The sequence below is a fragment of the Eublepharis macularius genome, chromosome 2 (assembly GCF_028583425.1).
Source record: "Eublepharis macularius isolate TG4126 chromosome 2, MPM_Emac_v1.0, whole genome shotgun sequence".
Classification (NCBI taxonomy): domain Eukaryota; kingdom Metazoa; phylum Chordata; class Lepidosauria; order Squamata; family Eublepharidae; genus Eublepharis; species Eublepharis macularius.
This window is the reverse complement of record NC_072791.1, coordinates 54018668-54037770: the sequence shown is the minus strand read 5'-3', so window position 1 is coordinate 54037770 and position 19103 is coordinate 54018668. Positions and strand designations below refer to the sequence as shown.

The following is a 19103-nucleotide window of genomic DNA, read 5'->3' as shown; positions in this document are numbered from 1 at the left end:
AATGTTTTCTTTCGAAATGTTTATAAATTGATATTCCTCTGCATAGAGCTGTATGGATTGCAACAGACTAACCATAGATTCAGTGTGTTATCACAGAGTGAAGGGAACAAGAAGAAACTGTAACTGCCCCAAGAAACTGTAACTGTCCAAAGTATATGAGGCAACTAGATGCTGTGGCAATTTTGCACCATTGCCAGACTCATCTCCCAAACAGCAGCAGCATAAGAAAAAACTGTCACTTTTCAGAAGATGCTAAGGAACCTAGTATAGCTGAGGATGCAGATAGACTACCACAAAAAAATTCCTAGGAGACAAAAGGCTGCTAAGGACATGACAGAGCCAGCACAGAGCTTCACCTATCTTTTCTGAAAGCAGAATTGGGACTAAGAGTTTTCATTGCCATGACAATGCAGTTAGTGTGGCAGTTGCATTAAAATTCTCTTTAGGGTAAGGTGGCAAAATGGCTATTTATTCATAACGGATTTAACTAACCTTACTATTAGAAAACACAGGACTTCATTCAGTATACTATGGACACATACACATACACATACAGGGTTTCTAGCATGGCACTCCCTCCTCCTAATACATTTATGTAAGCTTGCATACTGGCATCTTGCCAGACCATTACAAGAAACAGAGAAATTGTATGAGCATTCCAGATTCACTTGGTCTAGGAATGGCACATAAATATATTTTTTTTAGTTTTAATATATATCCTGTAAACCACTTCAGGCCTTGTTCGAGGATAGGCAGTATAAAAGACTATTAAATAAACAAACACACTCAGCCCCCGTAATGTCCTAGGGCAGAGCACACGCAGTGGGGAGGGAGACAGTGTTCTATAATGTGAATCCATAGTGGTCAGGTTCATATCTTTATTACTGAAAATTATTTTTAGAAATATAGTGCCATCTACAAGCAAAGTGCTTTATAGAGTAACATCACAGCACCCAATTTATGGGCACAATCCACCACCATACTCTTTATGGATCAAATTCAGTGGTGATTTCTCCCTCTTTCTCTTCATGGTTGTGGCTACAAATCACTTGTTCCCAGAGCAAGAGCCTGTGTATCTGTGAGGCCAAGACATGAATTGTTTCTGTGGAATACAGGGAGGGAAGAGCAATGAGAAGAATTTGAACAAGTACAATTATTTGTCACTTTCTGTTGGGGATGAAGACTACAGGAATGAAGTCAAGTTTTAAAAGAATTTATTTATTAACTAGCAACAAAGCCCATTGTGGGGGAAAAATACAACTGGATCTAGAAAGAGCAGGGTAGCCAGGCCTGGCATTGCCCTCTCCCTGGAGCCTGGATCAGAGTGGGGGGAGGGCAGGGCAGCCGGTTTGGGCACTGGCCCCTCACTGGTGTGCCGCCTGGCTGTCCCAACTTGGAGCCGGTGGCTTGACACTGGTCGGGCCCTTCCCTCTGCTGCTGGGATCAGCCAGCAGCAAAGGGAAGGGAGGCTAGCCTGCCCATTGGGCCACCTGGCTGCCCTGATTCAGGGCCAGCAGCTTGACAGGTGGGCAGGCCCTTCCCTTCGCTGGCCTATCGCAGCAGTGAAGGAAAGGAAGGTGGGCCATCCTTCTCGCAGGTGCACAGACTGTGCCTGTGCCACATAAAAGGGTGAGTCATCTGGAACAGGCTCCCCTTTGATGTTTAAGGATTTGTAGCATTTAACACTCCTTTCTCCAAAAGATGACTTGAGTTCTTGAATGGGCTTTCCCCTCAGTTTGAAAATCACAAGTAGATCTAAAATTAGATTACAGTTGTGGGTTTTTTTAAATTTTGTTTTGTGATTGTTACAGAAATAACATAACATGGAAGAAAGGGCAATTTTTAGAAATTTCTATCAGCTGATTTTGCACTTGGATGAAATTATCAGGTGTTCTCTTAATGAAAGTTGGTTGTTATATATTTATTCTACTAGTTATCTCTTGCTTTGAAGCCAACTTTTAATACGTATATCTGTAATCCTGGGAATGGATGTTGAGGTTGCAAACACATTTGTTCAGTTTCCGGAGAGGTACTATCCCAAGGTAGGGATCTGGCAGTCCAAAATGTCACTGATGGGAGAGAAAAGAATATTCTTTCCACTAAAAATGACAATGTTGGCCATATGAGAAGGCTGTGATCACAAGACCATACAATCTGTTTTATGATACACTCACTGAGGATATTCTGTTACCTGAATACATACAAAGCAAAAAGGCTTCTCCTGGGAGTATAAAATGCTATTTAGCCATAACTTGAAATAGGCCTAATATGACTGGGTAGTTAAATTTCAGCTCAAAAAAATCTTTTCTGAAATGGATGGAGTTACTTTGTGCATTTGTTCAGCGGGTGTCTCCTTGGTTTAGTTCAGACCTGGAGGATAGTAAAAACTAGAAAAGCAAAAAAACATAAAAATTGAGTTCATAATAAATGTGACGAATGATAATCTTACTAAAAAATCTGCTTGTAACTGCCATTTTCCTACACTGAGGGGATTAATTGAAATCAAATGATAAGCTGATGTAAAATTTACTAACTGAGACCTGCAAAATTAAAGTATGACACTTTTTTCACTTCTACTTATGGACAAAACTGAAAGCATATTTTTTCTTCTTCTGTCTGTATGTAAAAAGCATTTGCTCACATATGAAAGAAGAAGATTCCTAAACCAATCCACTAATTGATGAAACTTTCAATGGAGTGTTGTTCACCATCCCTTAGATGCTAGAATTATAATGTGTTTGTCATACTATAAATATCTGATATTGACAGGTCATGCTCAATTAATATTTTAGTGTTCAAGTGAAAGGTTATCTGAGAAGGTAACATATATACTATCAGTTGGTTTTCTTTTACTTTTAATAAAACCTGCAATTTTTTTACTCTCCCTCAAGTAATTGGGGTATATGTATAAATAGATGGATCAACATCTATTATCTCCATTTTATAGGAAGGTGGAGCAAATAGTGAAAACTAAAATTTCTCTCCATAATTTATTTCTATAGATATTTGTTGTGCAAAAATATCACACTTTCTGAAAGAAAAAGGGGTAGATGTCACTTGTGTAAAAGAAAAAAGGATTACAAGATCTCCCAAAATGTATACAGTGTGTATGTTTTGTCTGCACACAACATGCAGTTTTGCTGTGCAATGCATGCAAGTAGGCATTTTTCAAGGAATAAAAGTGCCAATTTGTAAAAGTTGTATTAAAACTATACTGTATTTTACCTGTTCAAAAACATTCTACCTGTGTCATCTGTTACCTCACTTTTTATTATCTGTTGTTCCATACTGCACTATTATTAACTGTTTTAACAGTTAATAATTTTATTAACAGTTAATAATATAACAGTTAACGTTTTTAACTGTTACAATGTTGTTTCAGTATTGTAAGTTAAAAACAAATCCTCCACCACCCAGATTACAGAATTCCCCTTGGACGGAGGTCGGTCGGTGATAAAGTCCATCTAGATTACCGACCAGGCTCTGGCAGGGATTTCTAGTGGCTGTAGTAATCCTGCGGGCTTTCCTTTCCTGGATTTCCCCATGATGCAGATTTGACAAGAAGATATATACTGGGAAATATCTTTTCTCATATTTGGACACCAAAATTGCCTTTGTGCCAAGTGCAATGTTTTTAAATATCCAAAATGCCCAGCCAATGGGAAATCGTGACATTGTTTCAGCACTTCTCCTCTAAGGCTGGTTGGGATGTATAACTTATTGTTTTTGTACCAGTTGCCATCTTCCCCTTTTTCAGATCGGCTTTTAGTATATTTCCCCCCTCCTTTTCTGTTTGTGCTTTAACTCCCTGCCCTATTCAGTGAGGTAAGGCATTTGAGGGGTTCTGCTTTGCGCTCGGCTGTGGGTAGTTACTGACCCTCCCAATTGAGTGGGCGAAAACATGGTGTCAATTCATGTTGGGGCATGTGCGAAAGAGTGTCTGCTAGGAAATTTGTTTTGCCAGGGAGGAGTTTCAATGTAAAGTTGTACTTGGAAAAGAACTCCACCCACTGCAGTCGCTGAGCACCCACTCTGCAGGGGTTGCATAAAGCTTCTAAGTTTTTGTCATCAGTCCATACTTCAAACAGCACTTTTGCTCCTTCTAGCCAGTGCCTCTATGTAGACAGTGCTAATTTAATAGCTCCCGCCTCTTTATCCTAGACCGCCCAATGGTGTTCAGTTTCAGAGAACTTTTTGGACACGAAAGCACAAGGGTGGAGCTTTTCTGCATCATCTGCTTGTAACAAGACTCCTCCCATGGCTACGTCACTAGCATCCACTTGAACAATGAACTTATGGTTCTCATCTGGGTGCTGTACAGCTGGTTCAGAAGTGAACGCTTTTTTCAACTAAGTCAAATGCCTCCTGGCATTCTTGTTATCAACTTAATTTTGCACTTGGTTTTGCCCCTTGTGGCCCTTTCCCTTTGGTTTTGAGTAAGTCAGTTAATGGTAGGGAAATCTGGGTGAAGTTTTTAATAAAGGGGCGACAGAAGTTGGTGAATCCCAGGAAGGATTGCAAGTGTCTCCTGGTTTTGGGGGGTTCTCACCCCAGTACTAACTGGATTTTCTGTGGGTCCATCTTTAACCCTTGCCCTGAAACTCTGTAGCCTAAGAAGTTCAGTTCCTCTTTATGGAATTCACATTTGGACAGCTTTATAGGCAAGTGATTGTCTTTTAGGGCTTTTAATACTTTCCTGACCAGTTCGACATGTGATTTTTTTTATCGCGAGAATAAATCAACACATCATCTAGATAAACAACCACACCTTTATACAGGTGTTCATGCAGTACTTCATTAATCACGTTCATAAAAACACCAGGAGCCCCTTGGAGACCGAACAGCATGACTCGGTACTCAAATTGCCCCAAATGCGTGTTGAAAGCAGTTTTTCATTCATCCCCCTCCCGAATTCTTACTCGGAAGTAAGCGTCTTTTAAGTCCAGTTTGGAGAAGATTCTCCCTTGGGCGACTACACTTAGCAAATCCTTGATGAGAGGGAGGGGGTAGGCGTTTGACATGGAAACAGCATTTATTCCTCTGTAATCAGTACAGAGTCTCAGCCCCCCCCCCCCATACTTTTTCTTGCAGAACAAGACTGGAGCGGCATCGGGGGGGAGCTGCTGGGTGGATGAATCCTCGCGCCAGGTTCTTGTCAATGAACTCTCTGAGCTCTTTCCGCTCTTCTCTGTTCATTGAGTATAGTTTCCCTTTTGGGAGTTTCCCCCCAGGTATGAGTTCAATGGTGCAATCCGTTGCATGCTGGTGGGGGGGGGGGCTTGTTGGCTTCTTCCTCCTCAAACACTTGTTTCAGATCCTAATATTCTGGGAGGATTTGTTCCATCTGCTCCTGAGTTAGCAACACTGGTTCTAAAGGGGGGGAGCATTTCAGCCCCATTCCGAGATCCATCTTTGCGCTCGACATTCCCCTTTCTCGAACACTAGAATCCCATTTTCCACTTGATTTGGGGATTGTGATCCCATAGCCATCTGATCCCTAGTACCAATGGGTAGGTAGTAGCTGGTCTTACTATAAAAGTCCTAGATTCCCAGTGATTTCCCATACCCATTGGGGTGGGCTCTGTTTGATAATTAGTGGGTTCCCCTTTCATTTGGGACCCATCCATTTGTTCAAACACAATGGGGTTGTCCGGTGCCGGGGCTGGACTTAGGGAATGCCCCAGGGACACCCACCCCAGGAATTAGGCTTGCAGCCCCCCAGCCCAGCCCTACCACCCATAGCATTCACCCAGCCAGGAGAGGACAGACGTCAGAGACACCAGCAAGGGCCCAAAATGCCAAAGAAGCCCCAGGTGCAGAAAGTTCAGGCAAAGCCCCAGGTGCAAGAAGCTCAGGCAAAGCCTCAACAACAGGAGGCAGGCTAGGTGAAGCCTCCTGGGTCCTAATGAGTGCCAGTTACCCCGTCAGGGCTCCAGGGCAGCCTTTTCCCTCAGCCCAGGGGAAGAACAACAGGCTAGCCAGGAGGAGGAGAGACAGAGGGCAGAGGCAACCAGCCAGCACCAACTCAAGCAGCAGGCCAAAGGCGGTAAAGGAGGCACTAGGCCACTCTACCCCCCAGAGGCTGGCAGGAGAGGTGCAGCAGCAGAGCAAACCAACAGGCAGGCTAGAAGGGGCAGGGAGTAACCTGGAAGAGTCAGCAGCAGAGTAGCAACAGGTGTGGCTGCCTAAGGCCGTCCGGGCCGCAGCTAGGTTGTTAGGGGCGGGGCTAGGAGGTGGAGGCTGGGATTGGTGAAGGGATAAAAGGGGAGTCCCTCCTACAAGGAGGGGTGGAGAGTAAGGAGTCAGAGGAAGAGTGTGGAGAGACGAGGAAGAGACAGGAGTACCTTGGGAAGGCAGGGACTGCAGTTAAAGGGGCAGTGGCTGACCCCAAACCGAGGGGCGCTACCAACCCAGAGGGGAGAGCGTCACAGGGGTTTTCCAGTTTGGTTACCTCTAGTCCCAGTCCTGTCACCAGGGCAGGAATGATCAGATCTCGGCCACAGCCCGAGTCTATTGCTTGCACGTGCATATGCGTTCCCTTCTTTGGGTTTACTAAAGTCACTGGCATAAAAAGTGGGGCCCCCTTGTGTCTCATCTTCGGTGTTGGTTGAGTTGGGACCTGCCATCGGGAACTTTTCATGGCAGGTTTTGAGTGTTTCCCCGTTGCGGGGTGGATTGCTCTTCCCCTACTCCAGGGCGTACCTCAGCGGTCTCTGACACAACCTCCAGGCTGGATTCGAGTCTACTCCGTGTCTGGGGAGCCTTTTCCAGTGTTGGTTTTGTGGATGATGTCGCCTCAGCTGGGGGTTGGGGTTTCCCCATGGGGCCTCTTCTGCTGATGCACTCTGCGGCATAATGTCCACCCCCCCCGCATTGAATACATTGGCTCCCTTGCCAGCACAACTTCCTCTCTCCTCTTCAGGCTTGGGAGCTGAGTCCTGGTCTGTCTTTTGCCCCCGTACTCAGATGCGCCGGTTGGGAGCCTCCTTGTTGTTGTGCTTTTAGAAGTTTCACTATGTGATCACAGTTTTCAACTTCACACGCAAGTTGGATCCATCCCAGCAGGTTGCCGGGGTTGTCTCGTACTAAGGCTTTCATGACTAATTCTGTGCCTAGGCCATTCTGGAAGAGTTCAATCCATCTCTTCTGTCCAGCCATGTATTTTGGCCGTATACTACCTGAACTCTGCCGCATACTCGCGCACAGACCGATGTCCTTGCTGGATCATTTTGAGTTTGGTTCTGGCCCTCTCCTCTTCAAGAAGATATTCAAATTGGGCTCTCAGCACTTGTATAAGTGTATTTAGAGACCCCAATTTGGGTGCCTTGACTTCATACAGGGTTACATACCAAGCGGCCGCAGCTCCTCCAGACGGGATCCCAAGTGACTTAGCCAACTGGGTTCATTTGGGAATAGGTGGCCCCAGGCCTGGAAGAACTCCAAGGCTTGCATAATGAAGAATCCTAGCTTCTCTGGGTCCCCATTGAAATTCACCTCCAACCTCGGCCCCATTGGATGTATGCCTTGTGTGAGGGGTCCCCTTCCTTGGGGTGTCCCTGGTCTGCTTGTCCAGCCATCCAGATGGCAGAAATGGAAATGCTGGAGGCCCCCCCCTTGAGGTCCCAGTCTGGAGTGATAGGAGCTCAGGCCCCTAGGAAATTGTTGGGCCAGGAGAGCTTGTGGTGGCCAGGCCCTCGGTTGTCGCATGGGAATTTGAACTGGTGCATAGCGAGGGGCTGGGGCCACAAGTGTTCTTACGCTCAGAGGTACTCCAGGGGTCCTCGAAAACAGTAGTCCCTGTGATATGGGTGGCCTGGGTGTGCCCCTCAATATTGTCTGGGGCTGATTTGGAACTGTCAGGGGTGCCACTGCAGGGATAGGTCCGAGGGTTGCCTCCAGTTGCAACCCTAGTTGAGTTGCCCTTTGGATTTCCCTGTTCCTTTGAAGAGGTGCATGTTGTAACCTCCCAATTAGAGGTACTTGTAATCCAATCTGCTGTGTGGTAGCAGGCCCCATTTGTAATCCAGATTGCGGCGTCCCGATCCTCGATAAAGGAACTTTCGTGGCTGACTCTCCTTGGCATGGGGCAGTGAATGGACTCCCACTGCTTCCGGTTATTGATGGCCTGGCTTGAAACGGAGTTGCTGAGGTTCCTTGTAACCATCTCACTGGTGGGTCCGCTGTCACCAACTTCCCCTTCAAAAGAGGTTGAGCGATCATCCCTGTCATCATCCTCACTGTAAGGGTAGGGTTTGTCTGGGTCTTGGTGGTAGCTGCTCCGTACACCATCTGTTGTAAATCATTTAGCAGTTGCCCCATATCTCGGCAGAATTCATCTAGCTCCGCTTGCATAATCCTCAGTTCCTGTGATTCGGGCTCAGTGTCCCCCTCTTGTGATTCGGGCTCAGCGTCCCCCATCTCTCGGCAGAATTCATCTAGCTCCGTTTGCATAATCCTCAGTTCCTGTGATTCGGGCTCAGCGACCCCCTCTTGTGAGGTCGAGGAGGATGGTGGTATTGATCCACTTTTCCAATCGAGTTCTAGGTAGGCCTTCCTGCTGGAAACCTCTGGCGGCGAGCTCCCATCTCCATTCGAGGATCTCATCCAGCGAGGCTTCCCCTTTGGTGGATCCGTTAGGGGCCAACTGCTTTTACGTTTTTCCCCACGACCTCTAACCGGGGAAGTTCCATTCACCCTCCCTACATTGGGAGGCTTCTCGGGTTCTTCCCCCTCCTCCAGGAGGTCAGAAATCAGAGTATTCATAATGTCCTCATCCTCCAACTTCAAAAAGAAGGGTGATCCAAACAATAGTAAAAGTCTCTCTAGCTCCCTTCCTTCCAAGTCTGGCTCAGACAACATGATGTTGGTACTTAGTCCCAGAAGCCGGGTTGTAAGAGAGAAAGAATGAAGACTTCTACCAAAATATCAGTTCCTGCCAGGTAGATCCCTCAGCCTCTCTCCAGTGAACACACATTGATTCCAGTAGAAAAGCTTTTATTAGGATCATTACAGTTCAGGTCTGAACTCTATCATGGAGCTTGGTAGAAGTGACGAGGCAAAACAAAAAGTCTATGTTATACTTGATTTTCCCACACTCCCGCAACTGTTAAGGTTTTGGCGTGCAAGTCTACGTGGATCCTGTGAGAACCCTTTATAGTTATGGCTAAAGAGTGAGTACACAATAATAGGTTCCCAGTGTCTGGGCAAAGTAGCAGGAGCTGGCATCTGGAAACTCCAAGGACATTTCCAGCTAGGAGATGCATAGATCTGTGACATAACATGAGAGGCTCATCCTGGGTCTGGAAAAGTAACAATGGAAAGAACATGGCTAAGGAGAGAATACATCATATTAACATTAGAGCATTGTAACTTCAATATACTCTGGCATCAGTGACATAACCAAAACAAAGGGAGAAGATTACACTTCCACAATAGTTAAGTACACACCAATACAAGGAAGTGTGCCAACACAGCTATTATTATTATTGCAGCACAAGTAAATTATACAATCAATATAATCAGTATAAACACAACAGTTTCGATTCCATTCAATACAATGTGGCTGCAAACTTGTTCCAATGGAATGAGAGAGTCAAGTCCCATATATTAACGGAACCTCTTTATCACAGGCTGCAAACGGTGCCAATTGAAGTTAATCGGTGGCGTCCAAGATTTATGAACTCCAAGGTGGCGACGAGCTATACCGGTCTATTCCTTTCGGCTCGTTTCAAACCCAGTTCTTCATCAGGCCACCAGTGTCAGTTAATCAAAGTATTTCGTATCCAAACTCAAAAAGCATTCCAGTTCACATTCAGGTTTACATTTACAGATCCAGCTCCCGAGTTAGGTCTCCCTAGGTCTCCCGAGTTAACTCGGGAGCTGGATCTGTAAATGTAAACCTGAATGTGAACTGGAATGCTTTTTGAGTTTGGATACGAAATACTTTGATTAACTGACACTGGTGGCCTGATGAAGAACTGGGTTTGAAACGAGCCGAAAGGAATAGACCGGTATAGCTCGTCGCCACCTTGGAGTTCATAAATCTTGGACGCCACCGATTAACTTCAATTGGCACCGTTTGCAGCCTGTGATAAAGAGGTTCCGTTAATATATGGGACTTGACTCTCTCATTCCATTGGAACAAGTTTGCAGCCACATTGTATTGAATGGAATCGAAACTGTTGTGTTTATACTGATTATATTGATTGTATAATTTACTTGTGCTGCAATAATAATAATAGCTGTGTTGGCACACTTCCTTGTATCAGTGACATAACAACAAAAAAATTATGGCATGGCTATATACAGACCTGACAGATGATTTGACCCAGATTCCAAATTTTACTCTTCTTTGTCCTGCATTGCTGAAAAAGGTTATTCTTGAGACCTGATTTTTTTCATACTAATTTTTATTTATTTATTTGTTTGTTTGTTTGTTTGTGTGTTTGTTTGTTTGTTTGTTTATGGTCTGCCTTTTTCACTGAGACTCAAGGCACATTACATAGTCTGAGATTAGTAGCAAGGACATTTCCATACAGTATCAAGGACATTTCCATAAACAATGCCATAGGATAAATAAATATACATTTACAAAGATATAGCATTAGCAAGGATCCAATACAGAGTTGAAGAATTGCTGAAACAGAACATAATCAAGTCTAGGACTGACATCAGACAACATGAAGCACAGGTAGCATATAAGAGTATGTATTTAAAGCAATAGATAATATGTAAGGCAACATAATGGTAAAGTCTATGGTCTCTGACTCATTAGTGAAGCATATGAGACGTCCTCCCTACAATACTGCCCTCTTATCTGAGTAATAAATTATTTGAAAAATTCAGTTTTACATTGTTTGTGGAAAACCAGGAGAGTGGGGGTTCTCCTGACCTCCTCAGGTAGGTGTTCGACAGGGTAGGGGCTACCACAGAGAACCCATGTACAGGCTGTTGTTGATTTTGTCCATGTGCAAGCTGGTACCTGCAAGAGACCCTGTTCAGATGGGCAAAGTGGCTGTGGAGGGACACAGGGAGGGAGCCTCCTAGTTAACTTAGATGCGAGACATCCAACTCCATAGCTGTGAAAGTGTTCTCCTAAAAGTTTTACATAGAGGTTGAATAACATGGAAGATAAGATTTCACCCTGTGGAACCCCACAAGATAGTTCCCATTCTGGAAATAGTTGATCTCCAACAGCAACCTTTTGAGTCCGTTCCATAAGAAACCAGTCTAGGGCACATCCTTTGATTCCCACTTCTGTTTCTAAACGCCTCAACAGGATGGCATGATCTACTGTGTCAAAGGCTGCAGACAGATCCAGGAGAGAGCTATCAGGTTTCCATTAATTTTTGCTTAAATATGGGGTCACTTTGACCCCTATTCTAAAGTAGTGAGGTCAGTTTTTTCCTTTGGATTTATTTTAAAAAGCTGTTCCCAGCATTTTAGTATTCGCTCCTTCTCCAAAAGGCAGTTAGACAACAGATTTCAACCGTCCTCAATACAACTTACCTCCATTAATTGTCACTTCCCCAAGGCAATTATTTGGCACTTTAGGTGCACATCGTTTGTGACAGTTGAACCTGCAATCTGATTTAAGAGAAGATATGATGTGAGTTTTCCCCAATGATACAGTTTTAGCATGATAGATATGATGAACAGAATCCCAATTTTATGAAGTTATAATTTAAAAAAATCAATCTTGGTCACAAATGTTATTTTGCTTAAAATATATAAAATTAAGACATCAAGGGCTATTGCATATTAGGTATTGCTTATCAAAACAATATGTGAAATATATGAAATTAAACAATATGTGAAATTAAACCTTCGACCACGCACTGCTTCTTGGTCCTCATCGCCCTCAGGTCACAATGCTGCAGTGACAAGAGAAGCATGCTAACTGGTAGAGCTTATATTTAAAAACTCTATGCTCCCTTGGATCCCTTCCTTCCTGCCAACAGTAAATAGTCATTCTTGTACATATTTATATATATGTAGCTTTGTCTCAGTCCTACTTTCTGCTTGGCTTGTCCTTCAGCTTTATGTCTGCACTATTCATTCTATCCTCAGATGCCTTCTCAAATTAGCAACAGCTCTCCATTCTTCCTAAACACAAGCTATCTTCTTTAACTGTGGATGATAGGGACTGAAATGCAGAACAAGTATTCTACCACACATCCCTTATTAAGTGCTGCAACACTACTTCAGAATCTACTCTATGATTAGCCCCTGTCCTTTACCTTCCCTGCGTGAAGTTTCAGTATACAACAAACTAGCAATGCTCCTTTCCCTCACTTAATCCAGATTACAAAATGCTTCATTTTCCAAGCAATGGAACATTTTGAACATTCATACTACCTAATTGTTAGAGGGTTTACCAGCATAAGTACAAAATGAGTAACAGAGGGTACGGGGAAGAGCAATGAAGGAAATAAGGTAATTATTTTTGGCCTTTTACAGTGCAATCGTAACAAGAGTTACACCTTTCTAAGCAAATTCACTTCAGTGGGTTTAGAAGGGTATAACTAGTTAGGACTGCAACAATACAGACGAGGACAGAAAAATCCTATACAAAACATTCTATACTGCAATGTAAGTATATAGCTTGTGCTGAATTGCACCCTCTCCAGTCATTTACAACCCCCTTTTTTCTAGCTCAGTAGAACTGGCTCATGCTGAATTTAATGGTTTGCAGACTGCAACCCTAATAACTAAAAAAAATAAATCTATGAAGTTTTAGATTTCAGGTAAGCAGACTATGTCAGTAACATTTTACTTCCTATCAGGCACCTATAAAAGTGCAGTATTAAAAGCCAAAGATGAAAACAGATTGGTTAAGTGACTGCAGCAAATGGTGAAGAGGTAAAACCATTCTTAACTGAGATAAATATTCATGAAGGGATTACTAGTTCAATGAAAAATTCTAATTATATATATCTATATACATTCTTTTCCTGCTCATAGTATCTCAAGAACCATTTCTTCCACTTGCTACATGAGATAATTATTTAGAGTAAAGGAATATGTATCTTTTTGGAACATGTAAAGGCAGACCTTTAAGCCAGTGGTTGTCGGCTGAAGAGTTATCTGATGTTGAAACATTTTGGTCTTAATAAATTTTAGTATAAAAAAACATTTCCCAACACTTTTGAATATTTCTCTGACATAGCTGGATTTTTGTTAGAACTATTTTCACTTGTGAACAATAAAAAGTAGAATCTAATTATTTAATTGACAACTATAATGCTGAGACTGGTTTCATTAATCCATGAAGAATGCAAAAAACTTAGGAAGGAGCAAAAGGCTAACTGGCTGCATGAAAATCTGTTCTGCACTCAAATTATGGGATATACAATGCTTTAAATTACTTTGGCTTGAAAATAAATGCATTATTAAAATTCTCAGGTATATTATAGGACTTACTCTCATATTTAAATAGGCTTACCTTTACATTGTAAGCCTTGTCTAAAAAGTCCCTTGAGTAACTTCTTACAATACTGGCAAACTGTTGGCCGTGTATATGAGTGGATCACAAAAGTATGAGGCACTTTAACCTTGGAAAGCAAAATCTTGTCAAGCTGAATGGGTCGTCCAATGTATGACTGTGAATTAGACCTCTTCTCTCTCCCAGTAAATGGCTCTGGAGGTGATTTTTGCTAAAATGTATAAATATGGAGGCAAAACAAAGCTGCATGAAATCATGTTAATGAACACCACCTTGAAGCTCCAACATGCAAATGAGCTTCCTGTTTGACATTGATCAATATTAATAAGCAGTTCTGAATTTTATAGAATTATAAAAGTCCCTATAGAAGTTACAAAGTCCTCCACATGACCTCCCAAACTTGTCATTTTAATGGTCATATTTCTCATTAATAACAGTAACGTAGTTCAGTTGAGTAAAGGAAGGGCTAAAAGCACTGGATGGATATTAATTGGTAGAACATGGCAAACTATTAACTGGCATTGAAAATCCTCATCTAGGATCACAAAAATACTTGGCCTTACATTTATTGAGTACCAATGTTCATTTTATTGACCAATAGTTCAGGAGATAGATTAGGAAATATGCGACTACCTGAGTTCTTCCAGTTTCCTGAATCTCAAGAACTATATAAGAAAACGTCAAGGTGAGGAGACTATATCAGATAATGTGTTGAAACTAGTTCCACTACATAATTCTGTATTTTAGAAGAAAAAACTATTCACAGTCCATGATAGAGAAAATGGTATAATCCCCATTATGCACACTAAACTCATGTTAATTTAGCATAATTGTTTTAGCATGTTCTATGATTGCAGAAATGCACCTGTCAGACACTGTATTATGAGCCATCTGTTAATTGTGTGGAATTTCAAACTGTCTTTCAAGGTCTTGAGATGTAAATTTCTTTTTAATTAATGTTGGGGATGACTTTACATCTAAACTCCACTAAAGGACATGGGCAACCTTTCACCTATCCAGGTTGGTTTCTCTGGACTGGCCACGTGGGAGGTACACAGTTTGAGTTAAAAGTAGTTTTAACTGGAAACTGGCTTAAAGTAATATAACTCAGCTCTAGGATGTGTACATATGAATGGTTTTACCGGATCACCCAAACTAAATTGCTATGTACCGTTGCCACTGGAATACTCTGCTGCTTTATCTCCACCCTTGCTACACTGCCTCCTGGTTAACAGGCACTCTCCTCACTTTCATTCCCTTCCCTTCTTCCCTTCCTTGGGAGACTGATTACCCCAGGTTAGGAACTCATGTTCCACAGATATAGATGGTGCTTTCCACATGTGTAACCTGCCATGGATACTGATTTGGGTAACACAAGATGTAACTCCTTTTGTAGCAAATTAAATTATTTTTATAGAAAAGTCTATTAAACTTAAAATCGACTATATTGAGCTCTTATATCTTTATCCAATGTGTTTTTGGTTGGTTTAAAAGAGATGTGAATAATTTTTTTCCTAGTGGTCAGCCAGAGTCCTGACTCAGGAAGCTTGGATACTTACCAGGAAACAATTGCTTAGCTAGATTACACTATGGAAACTACAGAAGCCAGTAATTCTTTAGACATTCAGAGGATCAGTACAACTATTTCTCAACCATACATATTACTTTTAAACAGACACATTTGTTGAAATTAATTTAATTTTCACAACTGCTAAGAAGTTTGCACATGTGTGTACATACTTAATTGCACAGCTGCCAAGATGCTTCAATGAAAATGATTCAAACCAAACTATAAAAATATTAAGACAGTACATATTGTACTTTAAGGATTAAAGATAAATCAAGTTAACTGTTTCCGATACAATTCAGTACAAAATTCAATCACTAAGGTTCTAGAATCAGTGTTTCATATATTGTGCACCTTTAATATAGACCTGTAACATTAAAGTACAGGATTTCCCACAACTATATTGAAACCAGTAAGAAAAGAAGTATCAGCTCCCACATAATTCTGTTTGTGTAAACATATTTTTCCACAGAACATGTGCATTTTGTGGTCCTTGATGATAACTTAAGCAAGAATTAGAATCACTCTCCTTCCAACTAAGAACAAGTTGAATGGTCTCATGGCCTTAGCCATACTGATACCGCCCTCTCCAAATACCACAGTGTGTGACCCCTCTAGAAGAAGGTATCCTTGGACTTCCATGACCTGAAAAACTACCATCCAGTGGCCAACATTCCATTTTGGGGCAAGGTGTTTGAGTGGGTGGTGGCCATACAGCATAAGGTAGTCTTGAAGGAGATGGATTATCTAGACCCATTTCAATCTGGATTGAACCGTGGCTCAAATCCAGATTGATGGATGATCTTCTTTGGGGGAGTGCATCCCTGTTGATTCTCCTGAACTTCCCTGTGGCCTTTGACATTATTGACCATGGTATCCTTTTGGAGAGACTGGCTGAGTTGAGAGCGTGGGGTACTGTGTTTCAGTGGTTCTAGTTTTACGTCACCAGCTGATTCCAGAAGGTGGTGCTAGGAGACTACTGTTCAGTCCCATGGCTCAGTTTCATCATGTCCCTCAGCTGTTTAACATCTACATGTAACTGCTAGGAGACCATCATGAGATCTGCAGTAAGGTGCCACCAGGTGACACCCAGCTCTACTTCTCCTTAACAGCTGAGTCAGGTGGGTCTGTCGAAGTACCGAATAGGTGCCTGGAGATGGTAATGGGATGAAAGCCAATAAACTGAATCCAGAGCAGACTCAAGTCTTCTGCTGGTCAATGACAAAGCTGCTCAAGCACTGGGGTATCAGTCTGTGATGAAGGGGGTTGTATTACCACTGAAAGAACACGTTTGTAGCTTGGGTGTCTTGCTGGATCCTGGCCTACAGTTGGAACCCAGATATCCTCTGTGCCAGGTAGTGCCTTTTATCTGCTTTGACGGATATGACAATTTGGTCTGTTTCTTGAGAAGTGCAATGTGGCCACAGTAATGCATACTCTGACTATATCCAGGTTAGATTACAGTAATGTACTTTTATGTGGGGCTGCCTTAGAAAATGTCTGAAAACTTCAATTCATGCTAAATGCAGCAGCTAGGCTATTGTCAGAGGCTGGATACACAGACGGTATCGTCCCAGTGATGAAAGATCTGCATTGAGTGTCCATTTGTTTCTAGGCACAATTAAAAGTGTTGGCTGTTATCTTTCAAACTCTAAATGGCTTGGGAGCAGGGAGGGTACCAGGAGGACCACCTTCTCCCATATTGTCCTCCCTGCCAGTTCAGATCAGCTTCTCACTCCCCCACTCTCTGTGCCCCCATCTTCAGATGTGAGGCAAGTGACAACTAGAGACAGAGATTTTTCAATAGTGGCACCTCATTTATGGAATGTCCTTCCCTTTGGGGCTCACCTAGCATCTATGTTGCTTTCTTTCAGATGCCATATTTTTCTGTTCACTCAGGCTTTTAATTGAGAGATTCGCTGTTTTAGTTTGAAAATTATTGCTTTAAGCTGTCTGTGGTTTTGTTTTTATGTTTATAACAATATCAACAACGTTTGATTTATATACTGCCTTTCAGGACAACTTAACACAAATTCAGAGTGGTTTCCAAAGTATGTTATTATTATCCCCACAACAATCACTCTGTGAGGTGGGTGGAGCTGAGAGAGCTCCAAGAGATCTATGACTGACCCAGGGTCACCCAGCTGGCTTCAAGTGGAGGAGTGGGGAATCAAACCCGGTTCTTCCAGTTAGAGTCCTGTCACTCTTAACCACTACACCAAACTGGTGTATGCTGGGCTGGGATTTTTATAATGATAGATTTTAATTAATATTTTTAAATGTTTAGATTTTATTATTTTTATTTTGTAAGTCACCTCAGGCAGGTTCCTGGAAAAATGGCGAAACATTTTCTAAATAAATAAATAATCATGCACCACCTATGTCACCTCTCTCACTGCTGCCTATTCTGGAAATTAGTAATGCAACCAGAAACTGGAATATTTCTCACATGTAATTCCCACAAAAACCAGAAGTATCATCACTTAAAATAACATCAGGAAATGGTATCTAATCCTGGTTGTTTCCTCACTGCCTTATTTCTGCATTTGTATGGTGCCATTTTGATCCCACTTTCATAACACAGCGTTCACATGCCAGGTCAAATGTCTTGACTTCTGTGTCTGCGTTGCGCTTTCAGAAGTTCACGTGCCTCCAAAAAAGTGCTATAATGGGTGGTGGATGAGCTCGCGTCACAGTTGATGAAAGTCTATTCATGCCCATTTCTGTTTGGTTTTTATAAAACCCGTATTCAGATTTGCGCTATATCGCTGTTTCAACATGTAAGCTTGGAACCAGCTCTGTCCAAAGGAAGCCTGTGTTCGGCTGTTACTTTGCTTGCCAAATTCATTTAAATTGTTCATCGTGGGCTCCCCTTCCTTCCGGTCTCCTGCCGCTGTTTAGCTTGGCAGCTCTCTCTCTTGCCTCTCTCCCTCTACCCTTGGCATCCAGTGAAGCCAGGCTTGACCTGTAACTCCCTGTTGCTGAGTGTTGGAGCTGTACAAAGGTTGCCTGCCCCAGCTGCTTCCCTCCCCCACCCTGCCTGGTTTGCTTGCAATTTGATGGAGAGAGGTGGGAAGAAGGAGCACCCACTTTTCTTTCTAGTAAACACTATTTTGAAACCATGGCAGGCTGCAGGAAGAAAAATCTTAAGTGAGCGGTCCCCCCCCCCTTTTTTTTGTTCAGGAGAAATCTGTTGAAACAAGCTAATTAAAACCAAGCCGCGTATTAAACATCCATTTCTTTATACTACCAATTGTAAGCTCTACGCTTGCCCCTCCCTTGGACCACATTAAAATCACCAGAGACGTTGTTAAAAGGAGGGAGGGAGCCTCTAACTGCCAGCTCTCACCTTTCACTTTCAGTGCCTCTGTTCCAGGACCCAAATTGCATTAAGGGAAAATGCAATTGGTTCCTTTTAAGCAAGAGATTGCAATAGCGCAATTAACATTTTTTTTTAAAGGTTGGGGGGAACCTTTTGACAGGAGTCCACAGAGGCTTGCAGAATTCCTGTTTGTGGGCAGGAGCAACTGTTCTGTGGAAGCACAAACCGAGAAAGGAGAAGTGGTAGTCTCTGAAGAAGCATTTCTAAGCGTTCTCATGCATGCCAAAAATAGCGCTAAAAACACATTTCAAAGCAGAAAGAACGGGAAACCTACATTCTTGGAGAAAGCACAACAATAACGTGAGGTTGACGGGATTTGAACAGCTGGATTATGAGGACATGCGTACTAATGTGAGTAAACTGGTATAATAGCAATACTGTGCCGCTAAAATAAGAACGTGGGGAAACAGCCACTCATTATTTGGCACTTGACTGATTCACACAAGGTCTTGCTTTGAAGGTGAGAAAAATCTATCCCAGAAGACTGGAAACATGTATGTTCCTGAACCAACCATTTAATTGGAAACATTGTATGGATTTTCATTTCTTTTCCAGTGGTTCCCAGCCTTTTGAGAATGGTAACTCACAAGTCCAAATTTACTTCATATAGTGACCTATCCAGGGTTGGCTCAAGATGAGGTGGGCACTGTGTTGAGGAGATGCAGGAAGATGGCAGATGTCAGCAAAGAGGTGAATGGCAAGTAGCTCAG

At 42.5% G+C, this 19103-nt stretch overlaps 1 protein-coding gene across 1 annotated transcript in view; it reads right to left on the bottom strand.

Moving 5' to 3' along the window:
• Positions 1 to 19103, bottom strand: part of PRKD1 (protein kinase D1) — a 153003-nt gene that overhangs the window by 30892 nt on the left and 103008 nt on the right. The window contains exons 6-7 of the mRNA XM_054971371.1: positions 13445 to 13655; positions 11509 to 11586 (exon numbers count right to left, since the gene is read on the bottom strand). Coding sequence (XP_054827346.1) covers positions 11509 to 11586; positions 13445 to 13655 — 289 coding nt within the window. The remainder of the gene's footprint in view (positions 1 to 11508; positions 11587 to 13444; positions 13656 to 19103) is intronic.